General features: G+C 65.3%; 1 protein-coding gene across 1 annotated transcript; it reads right to left on the reverse strand.

The window, feature by feature from the left end:
- Positions 1–347: 347 nt before the first annotated feature.
- TRAF4 (TNF receptor associated factor 4) lies at positions 348–5,696 on the reverse strand. Its single transcript, XM_086624682.1, has 7 exons — positions 5,554–5,696; positions 2,811–2,862; positions 2,393–2,497; positions 2,158–2,319; positions 1,659–1,820; positions 1,430–1,585; positions 348–1,029 (listed from the first exon to the last, which is right to left on the reverse strand). Exons 1-7 carry the CDS (start codon positions 5,694–5,696, stop codon positions 397–399), a joined length of 1,413 nt encoding a protein of 470 aa, XP_086480808.1. The 3' UTR covers positions 348–396.
- Positions 5,697–10,060: the final 4,364 nt, after the last annotated feature.

Here is a 10,060-nt window from a genome sequence, read left to right on the forward strand (position 1 = left end):
AGGGAGGGGGCCCCAACCCGGGGTAATAAATAACAACCGTGCTCCCGGGGGGCACCAGCGTACGAAATATGGCTCTGGGCAGCGCAGTCCCCTGCAAGGGTGGCAGGGACTGCTGGGCACCCCAGTGAGGGGCTTGGGGGGGCCCAGCCCCCCAGCACCCCTGGGGACCTGAGAAGGGGCTGCCCTGGGGGGCAGCTGGGGCTGCGGCGGGGTCCCAGCCCAGGGAGGGACATGGGGGAGCAGCCCCATCCCCTGCCTACCTGAGAGCCGCTGGCTGCGGCCACGACAGCGTCCCTCAAGCCGAGGGCACCGGCTGCGGGCAGGGGCTCAGCACCACCTGGGGCACACCTGGGCAGGTGCCCGGCTCACATCCTGTCCTCCCCGGGGCACCGGGGCTCAGGCCAGGATCTTCTGGGGGATCTCTACAGAGGCTTTGATGAAGATGGCGTTGTCCCGCACGTAGTTCCGCTTCTTGATGTCCTCATGGGAGATGAACTTGGGGTAGCCGAAGCCCAGGGTGCTCTCGTCCAGGGAGCTGCGCGAGGCTCCTGGCTTCTGGAAGTTTTTCCAGTTGGGATCGGGGTGGAAGGTCTCGGTGATGTGCTGGGGCTTGGAGAGCGAAGGGTCGCTCTGGTCCAGCAAGGAGAAGGTGACGCGGTAGGAGAAGGGCCACTCCAGCAGGTTGTCGTACTCGCCAGGCAGCACGCGGATGTAGACGGAGAGGTGGCTGCTCTCCCCGCTCCCGTTGCCGTTGAGGAAAGCCGAGACCTGGAGCTTGTAGCCGTACTTGTGAGTGTAGAAAGGGGGGCTGAAGAACTCGTAGTTGCTGCGGGCTTTGGCCTCCTGCAGCTTGCGGGCGTAGTCGGCGATCTTCCAGATGAGGGTCCCGTCGCTGCTCACTGACAGCTCCTCCACGTCCCGCCGCAGCTCCAGGATCTCCTGCCGCTGCCGGCTCACCAGGGCACACACCATGCCCAGGTGCACCTTGGTGCTCTCCTCCAGGTGCCGGCCCATGGCCAGCTTGGGGCACTGCAGGGACAGCAGGACTGTCAGCAGGGGGTGCCAGGGACATGGGGTGAGACAGGACAGGAGAAGGATGCCATGGGGAGGTCATGGAGATGTCAATGGAGCATGGGAGTACTGGAGCAGGATGGCACAGGAATGCCGTGGGGACACAGGGTTGGCACAAGGACACCTGGTTGGGATGGTGTGGGGACACTTGGGTGGCAAAGCGATACAGGGGAGAGGTAGGAGAAGGATGGAGGACACCACGAAGCCACATGGATGGGGCAGAGCAGAACAGAGACACAACAGGGGATGAGACAGATGTCAGGGCAGGAGGAGTGTGGGGATGCTGTGGGGCACAGGCATGCCATGGTGGGGATGGCACAAGGATGCCAGGGCGGGATGGGGCCAGGGACACACTCACCCGGTGCTTGCAGCCAGCATCCTTGAAGGGGCACAACAGCATGGCAGTGTTGCAGCTCTCCTTGAGGTGGGTGGGCACATCCTCCCGAGCGATGCTGGGTGTCCCACACTGGTTGGGACAGGGCACAGGGTACCGGGGACACTGGTATTGGTGGTTCTGGGGACAGAGGGTGGCTGTCAGCCAAGGCCAGGAGCCAGTGGGGCGAGGATCCCCGTGAGCCCCGTCTCACCTGGATAGTGTCAAAGACGAACTCCTTGGCGCAGTAGGTGCAGGGCTGGGTGCGCTTGGGGCACTCGGCCAGGGCGTGCTGGGACAGCAGGCGCCGCATCATGCGGGCCCCGCACTTGTTCTCGCAGTACACGCTCTCCTGGGGACACGTGCCCTGGTGGCCCTGGGGACCGCGGCACCATTGTCACCCTCTGGCTGCCCACACTGGCCAGCCCCGCCACGGATGGGCCCATGCGGTGCCCTCCATGGCCAGGCTGTGTCCCCCATGGTGTCCCCCACCCAGGCTCTGTCCCCATGCCCAGGCTGTGCCCCCACGGTGCCCTGCAGCCCGTCTACATCCCCACTCTGCACCCTATATCGCAGCCCCCACCTAGCTGCACTGGCCATGGTGCCCCCACCCAGGCCATGCCTCCGTGACACTCCTGCCAGCCGTGTCCCACATAGCATCCTCACCCTGGCCATGCCCTCCCCGGGCGTGGTGCCCCACCCCCCGCGCCCACCTCAAAGGCCTCCCCAGTGAAGTCGTTGGCGCAGAACTCGCACTTGACCCGGCGCTTGGGGCAGCCGTGCTGAACGTGCTCGGGCAGGTCACGGCGGCTCAGCTTGGTGTTGCACCGGTTGGGGCAGGGGATGACGTTGAAGCCGCAGGTGCCAAGATGGGCCTGGGGGGCACAGAGACAGTGAGTTGGGGGCTGTGGGTGCAGCCTCGACCCTCCCCATCCTGCCGGACCCTACCTGGAGGTGCTTGATGAGCCCGCTCCAGCGGCAGCCCTCCTCACTGTGGATGCAGCGGATGGCCAGGCTCAGCACCTGCGCCTCCAGCTCCGGGTCGGGGTAGATCTGGGGAGGCAGCATCGGGGCATCAGCATCGGGGCATATGGACCCCCCCCATCCTGGCTGGGAGCCGCAGGCACACTGCCCACGGCCGGATCCCCCCTGCCAGCACCCGAACAAGCATCTTTTGTCGGGAGCGGGTTTCCGTTCCCTGGTCCCGCAGCACAAAGGGCTCTTGCTTCCGCACAGGCGGCTGTGCCAGGCCGGCGCGGCTGTGCCAGGCAGGTGTGCGGAGCCCAGTGCCAGCCTCTTGGCGGAGGACACAGGTGACAGGGACGACCCCTTGAAGCGGGGTACCCTGGCCACATGCCGGGCTCACCTTGGCATAGTCCAGGGGCAGCTGGTCCTCTGGGCACTTGAAGACGCCTTCGCTGCAAGACACAGAGAGGGGTCAGGGTAACTGGGGGCTGCGGAACACCATGTCAGTGGTGACACATCCACAATGTCCCACGGGGTCCCCCCCATCCCACCCCAGGACATCAGTGCTGCCCCTCTGCTGTCAGGTTCTCACCCCACACCAAATCCAGCCACGGCCCTTGGGGAGCCAAAGCTCTAATCCTGCTCCATCTGTCTGAGCTGGGAAATGCCCCCGCCAGACACCCCCCGGGCAGCCCCCCCCTCTCAAAGCCAGGCACGGCGGCCGCAGTCCCCAGGGGCCTGGGCCAGCCGCTGTGAGCGTGGCACCATCTGGAGCCCCAGCAGCCCCTCACCCACCCCAGCCCCCCGGGATTACGGCAGGGTGCAGGCGGCTAGCCGGGCCCCCGGCGCCCACAGCCCCAGGTGCTGGGGCCCAGGGGAGATATGGGGAAAACAGCTGGGTGCCAGATGTGCAGCCCGGACGCATGGCCCTGGGGCTCCCGCTCGACAGGAAACGGCCCCACCAGCCACGGCAGTAAGCCGGGACGGTGGGGACAGGCAGCCACCCTGGAGGGGTCCCCAGGATGGTGCTCCTTCCAAGAGCCGAGCCCCAGCCTCCGGAGGGGGAGTGTGGGGTGGAGGCATGGGGATGGAGCCGAACAGGCAGCCTGGTCAGTGACACAGCTGGCCAGGAGCCACCGTCACCTCAGCCCCCAAGACATTGTGCCCGGGGACAGACGAGGATGGCACCTCACACACTATCCCTGATGGACACTGGGGTGGGAGGCCACGAGTGCGGCCCACAGGGACACACAGCAGGGACACACAGGGACCCCGGGGCTCTGGTGTCCCCAAGGTGGCTCTAGATGAAGCCACCAGGTCACCCTGCCCGCGCACAGCCCCTGCACGTCTAATCACCGCGCACCCTTGGCAGGCGCCAGCCCAGCCTCGACAAGGGCTGCCAAGTGGATGTGAGATGGCACGACGGAGCCAGTGGTGCTGCCTGGCACGTGCTGGCCTGGGATGCCCGGGCACAGTGCAGTCACATCCCCTGCGGCCACCATCCCTGTGCTGGTGTGCCAAAACACCTGGGAAAAAACAGCCCGGTGTGGCGGGGTGCAAACCCCATGGGGAACGGCCAGACCTGCCACGTGCCCATTCCGTTTGCAGCGGGCGTTTCCGTGGGCCAGTCACCAGGCACCCACTAAGATAAGCAGCTCTTGGCCAGGGCCAGGCACCCAGCCCTTTCTGGGGAGCCACAGCTGGCATCGCCTGCTGCCTTTCTAGGGGCAGCCGACCCCGCCATCCCTGCCTGCACCCCGCACACGGTATCGGGGTGCTGGGGCCGGCGGGGAAGCGGGACGGCGACCCGAACCCAGTGCCTAATCCCCGACAAAGCCTCCCCATTCCTCACGCTCGGCCGGGCAGGGAATGTGCTGAGGCAGCGCCCGGGGGACCGTCCTTGCCACTGACCTTCGCGGCGTGCCGGGGCGCGGCGAGGTGATGGGGTGGGGGAGCCCCAGCACCCCCGGCACCCACCCCAGCACCCCTCGGTACCCAGCCTGGTACCCGGCGGAGCTGGACGGCTCAGCCCGTGAGATCCCTAAACCCGATCCGGTGCAACCGTGGGGGGCTCAGAGGGGGGACTCCGGTGTCTGGCCGCCCCGGGAGAGCCGAGGTGCCCGCGGGGCGGATGCGGGAGCGGAGCGGAGGCGCTGCCTGGCACGGGCCCCGGGGAACGCCCGGTTTCGCAGAAACCGGCTCGCAGCGGCCGTGCCCGCGGGGCCCCCGGCCCGAGCAAAGGTCGCCTCGGCCGGGCGAGGCGCAGCCGGAGGCGGCAGCGAAAATCGGGGCCCAGAGTGACGGTTTGCACCGCCTGGCGCCCGGCCCGGGGGGCACGGGCACCCCCCCGCCATGCTGCCGTGGGATCCCCGGCCCCTTACCGGGCACGGTGGCCGAAAACCGGGCAGCACCGGCCCCGGCGTGTGGCTCCCGGGCAGCCCCGTCGGCTGCCGGTACCTGGTCCGGGGCTGCCAAACCGCGGGGGGGGGGGGTGGGAAGGGGTCCCGTCCCCTCGCTCCCATCGAGCACATCCCTGGTCGCGCTCACTCGTGGGCGCGCGGACATGGGGAGGGGGAGACACACACACGATCTCCCCGGTCGCTTCCTCTGGCGGGGCCGGAGCAGGAAGGGGTTAAGCACAAATCTTCGTAAACGCTCGAAACTCGCCGCTCCGGGCTTCACCCGGCCCTCCTCTTCCTCCTCCTCACCGAGAGGGGCCACGGGTCGCTGCACCCCGCGGGGCGGCTGTCGCGGGCTGGGCGCGCCCCGCACCCTCGGGCACCCCGCACCCCCGAGCACCCCGCGCTCCCCGTCCCGGGGCACCCCCGGGGCACTCCGCACCCCCGGGCACCGTGCATCCCTTCCCCGGCCCGGGGCATCCCGCACTCCCAGGCACCCGGTGACACCCCGCACCCCTTCCCCGTCCCGGGGCACCCCGCACCCCCGGAGCACCCCGCACCCCTCTCCGGGGCACCCCCGCGTGCGGGGCGGCCCCGCACCCGGCAGCGACTCCCGGGGCCGGCGGAGCGGAGGGGGGGGGAACACCCACTGCCCCTCGGGGTGCGGAGCCTCGGATCGGGGAGGCGACCGGGGTGCTCCACGGGGGAAGGGGTGCGCGGCGTGACGCCACGGCGGGGGCTTACCTGAGGAACTCCTGCAGGCAGGTGTCGCAGAAGCGGTGGCCGCAGGTGGAGACGCGGACGGGCTCCCGCATGGGCTTCCCGCAGAGCGGGCACAGCACCCGCCGCCGCGGCCGCTCCAGCAGCTTGTAGTCGTAGCCCGGCATCCCGCCGCCCCGCGCCCCTCTCGCCTCCTCCGCGCCCCGCTCGGCTCCGCGCTCCGCGCCCGGCTCCGCCCGGGGGCCGGACGGGGCGGTGGAACCGGCCTGACACCGCCCCGCGCCCGGGGCCGGGGGCCGGGCACCGGGCACCGCCACCGCCGCCTCCCGGCCGGGCTCCGCCCCGCCCCGCCCCGCCGCGGCCGCACCGGGGGCTGGGGCGGCATCGACACCCCGGGGCGGGGGCGGGGGGTGTCGGGGAGCAGCGGCTCGGGCACGGCGCCTTCGCGGGGCTGGGACCCACCGCGGCGGGCACAGCCACGCCGGGGGTTTGGGGAGCGTCGCATCGGGCACAGCCACCCCGGGGGCTTGGGCACAGCCTGCCGAGCACCCCCCTCCTGGCCCAGGGCTGCGCTCTGCTCTGGGGTGGGGGCACACATCCCGCTGACCCTGCTGGCCCGGCCCAGGACACCCCGGGGGTCCCACACTCCTGCACGCAGCCAGGAGCCGCGGTTGTGCCCCCGAGCGAGGCCCCGGGGCGTACGGCTCCCATACCCCCTCCTATCCCAAAGAGGGTCCCGTGGCCCAGCCACCACCACCCATGGCAGGGGCTGGGCTGGGCATCGGATGAGCAGGACACGGAGGGTCTGCCCTGGGCCCCCACCGCCCCACGAGCACGGGGGGAACACACGCTCCTGTGGCTTCACTTTGCTCCGAGCTCGTGCCCCGGGCTGCAGCCAACAGCAGCCCTCCGGCCCCTGGTTTCTAACCTCCTAACAAGGGCTTGGAGGAGGGAGAATAAAAGGAAAACCCGTCTGGCTCCAGCCCCCACTTCACTCTTTCAGAAACCAGAGCAGCATATGGGAGTATTTGCCCCTTTCCCCAGAGATGGAGACGAGCAGATGACAGGCTGCGAGCATGTGTTAGTCCCACCAACGCGCGCTCCAGCCAGCTTCCCATTAAGGGCGGCAGTTGCTCCAGACCCAAATGTTAGCAGTTTTCAATTAGCAAATGGCAGAGGAGAGGGATTCCTGGGGGACACGCTGAGCAAGTCAAGCTCTATCACTTGTCACTCAAGGAGCTCACGTTACTCTTCTCCCCGAGAGGTTCTGCTTAAAATAAAATCCTCCAGCAGCCCGAGGGGGGGAAGGCAGGCAGCCCGCCCGCTCTCGCTGCCAGAGCTGCTAAGAAGGGGATGGGTGGCTGATTTCTGGGGTCACCCTGAGGGATAACGGGTTAACCCCTGCCACAGCCGATGCTGCAACAGGGCTTTAGCTCCCACCCCCCAAAAAGCAGGGAAGCTTGTACCAGCGTATGTGGAGGGTGAACAGCCACCATGGGGTCTTTTCCGAGGGACTAGCTGGCAGCCTGCCCGGGTGGCAGAGAACAGCAAGTTAAACTTTAACCAGCTCCCAGAGAGCCTGGAAACCCAAGTAAAAACAAAGGAGAGTGGGGAACCGCAGAGAGAGCAGCGGGGAGCACCGGGCACCTCCAAGCTGCCACGGGGGTGACAGCCTGGGGTTGCAATGCTCCCTGGCCGGGCTTGCTCAGAGCCATGAACCCCCCAGGGCAGGATCTAGAAGCAGCCCCGCGGTCCGTCTGGATCTGCCGCTGAGCCACAGCAGGCCCTGGAGCCAGACTCGCCTCCCAAGGGAAAGGCACTACCCCAGACAGCCGCCCCAACATGCCACAACCTGGCCCTGTCTGAAAACTGTCCCTGGCCACCACTACGGGACTGGGTGCGGGCCAAAAGGATCAGCCCTCTGCCCCTGTGTGTCAGCATCCCGCGGGGCGATGGGACTCCCTGGCAGAAGGCATAGGACACCCCACTCCTGCAAGCTTGGAAAGCCTGAGTCTGCAGTGACAGGCATGAAATGGAGCCGAGTTTTATCACTATTTACTGCTTCTCTTTGATGTTTTAAAAATTTTTCTTTCCTAACCTCACTAAAGAGCATCTCGGCTAATTAGCCAGGAGCTGACAAAGCCATCAGAAGGCGCTGGCTGTGCCGGCAGGATGGCTGGGAGGTGTCAGACCCTGCAAACAAAGGTCCCCTCCTTTTCCCTTCTCCCTAACGAACACCCTCCCGCACTCAACATCACAGCCGGGCGTTTGTCTCACACAAAGGCGACGCTCAACCTCCAGGCAGGGCAATTCCCTTTGTGCAGGCGATATGTTCGCGATATGTTCTCCGTCCCCCATGACAGGTCAGTCTTTGAACCCATCTGGGCTCCGGGAGGCCTCCTGCCTTCTTCCCCCAGCCTCTCGCTGCCCTGCACCCCTGCTCCATCCCTCTGCCTGGTATTTAACTTAAACTGGAGGGACAGAAAATCGACGCTTTGGCTCCTAAAGAAGTTAAGGTGGAGTGTTTTGCCTCGGGGAAAGGAGCAGGGAGAGTCTGCTCCCTGCTTCTGGGGTCTCGTGCCCAGGGAAGGTGGGGGTAAGGGCAGTGAGGCAGCTGGATGGACAGACGGCAGCCGCACCTTCTGCCAAGCCTCGTGGGAACAGGGGTACGACCACGACAGAGGTGTCAGAATCAAATCAAATCAGCTCCACAGACAGTTTGGGCTGTTTCCTGTGATGGCCTCACGTCAGCGGGATCTTATTGAGCACGGGAACTGGGATGGGCTTTCCCCGTGTGACAACGGACAGAGGGGATCTGCCCTAGCCAGGACACACAAGATAGGACCAGGCAGCCTCATCCCCACATCACCTTCCCAACCCGTTCCCTCTTGGGCCTGCCTTCCTTAGCAGGAAAAGCCACTGGGACACAGCTGATCCACCACCAATCCACCACCAGCTCCGCAGGAACAAAACAAGGATAAAAGGGAGAAGCCCTGAGACCTGCAGTTTTCACCGGGAGCTTCTGCAGGGAAACAAAGCAGCAGACGTGAGGAATGCAACTGGCCTATTTGCCCGGGCTGCTCCGTGCCTCCGGCAGCGCGGACATGCCTCAGCTTGTCGTTTCAAGAGCTATTGTTGCTCGGGGCTGGGGGCCTCTTTGTTTCCTTTACCCTTTCACCAGGCTTGGTCATAGCCCGGTATTAAATTATTCAAATCATCTCGCTGGGCTTCACAGCTGAACCACTGCACCGAGCGCACAGGCTGCGAAATCCCGAGGGCTCCAGCCCTCGCCGTGAGCCCCCGGCCCAGCACAAAGCATGCTGGTTCACACTGGTTCCCCCTGCCTTGAGCAAAGGGTCCCAATATTCGAGCCGGTGACACCTCCAGCCCCAGCACTGCTGTGCAAAGACATCACTAAGCCATAAACCAACCCACCTAAGGCCAGCACGTCAGTGGGAACAGGGGAGATGCCAGGAGGCTCAACGCTGGATTCAGCAGCCCAGCTGGGGCAGGGAGAGCCCAGCTCTCTGGGCTGCATGTCCCCTGGAGTGGTGGCGTGTTGGTGCCACTATTGACAAAGCAAAAGGTATCAGAGACTTCAGTCCTGCCCACTGTCCCAGCGGCCCTCAGCCCTGGCGAGGCTGTAGCAGGAACACCAGTCCCTTCTTCTGGGATGTGTTTGCCTGTGGTGGAGGCAAGGGGAGCCCCGAGAGCAGGACTGTGCGGCTGCAGGCTGAGGTCAACACAGCCAAGGGAAATCTGTTGCTGGAGGAGCTGGTGATGCCGACAGCTCAGCGCAAGGAGGAGAAGCAGTGGCCCAGAGGGGCTTTGAGGCAATTTAACCCAGCCCTGCAATTATTCCAGTGCCCAGGATGGTCTGGGAGCGGAGAACACCTTCACCTCCGCCGACACCGGGCTGCCAGAGCCATCCCAGTAACCTGCAGCACAAGGCAAGTGCCAAGGGACCGGCAGAGCCTTTGAACGCCAGTCAGCTTCCTGGGATAGCAGGGTGGAACCGCCTGAAAAGGCAGCTCCACAAGAAACAAAAAACGGCGGGGAAAAACCCATTCACTCCCCCTGCCAGGAGCCAAACAGGGAGGCTGCGTCTGCAGTCAGGGCTGCACACGCCTCTCCCGGCTGGACGGGATCTGCTCCCTTCCCCAGCCGGAGCCTGGGAGGCGAGGGAGGAAAGAGCAGGAGACCTGGAGAAATTCATTACCTTTCACATGACAGAGGGATCAGTCGGCTTCTACCAGAGCCTGGTGAGGTTTTCCTCATTGAAAACAGGAAAGAATCACCAAAATAATTAGAGAGATTTCATCTCAGCCAGCTTATGAAAGCACTGACTTTATACACAACAGATTGGCAGCAGCACAAAGATGGATGTGAAAGGCAAGAGCATTTGCAATGTCAGACAGATCAGAGACAGAAGCTCATCAAAAAATGGCCCAGGGCAGATGTAAGTTAAAAAAGACGAGCAGGAAAAAAAGGGAAAGGAAACGACCCTTCTGGAGATAAAAAACTAACTCCT

The sequence above is a fragment of the Tauraco erythrolophus genome, chromosome 21, assembly GCF_009769465.1.
Source record: "Tauraco erythrolophus isolate bTauEry1 chromosome 21, bTauEry1.pri, whole genome shotgun sequence".
In the NCBI taxonomy this organism is placed as follows: domain Eukaryota; kingdom Metazoa; phylum Chordata; class Aves; order Musophagiformes; family Musophagidae; genus Tauraco; species Tauraco erythrolophus.

What these genes read in the sequence shown, in the direction of transcription:
- TRAF4 (XM_086624682.1), bottom strand. Translation starts at nt 5,696, where the DNA reads ATGCCGGGCTACGACTACAAGCTGCTGGAGCGGCCGCGGCGGCGGGTG. An exon ending in TCACTGGGGAGGCCTTTGAG is followed by an intron (nt 1,821 to 2,157) that starts GTGGGCGCGGGG and finishes CGCGGTCCCCAG; the next exon opens with GGCCACCAGGGCACGTGTCC. An exon ending in ATGCTGGCTGCAAGCACCGG is followed by an intron (nt 1,030 to 1,429) that starts GTGAGTGTGTCC and finishes CTGTCCCTGCAG; the next exon opens with TGCCCCAAGCTGGCCATGGG.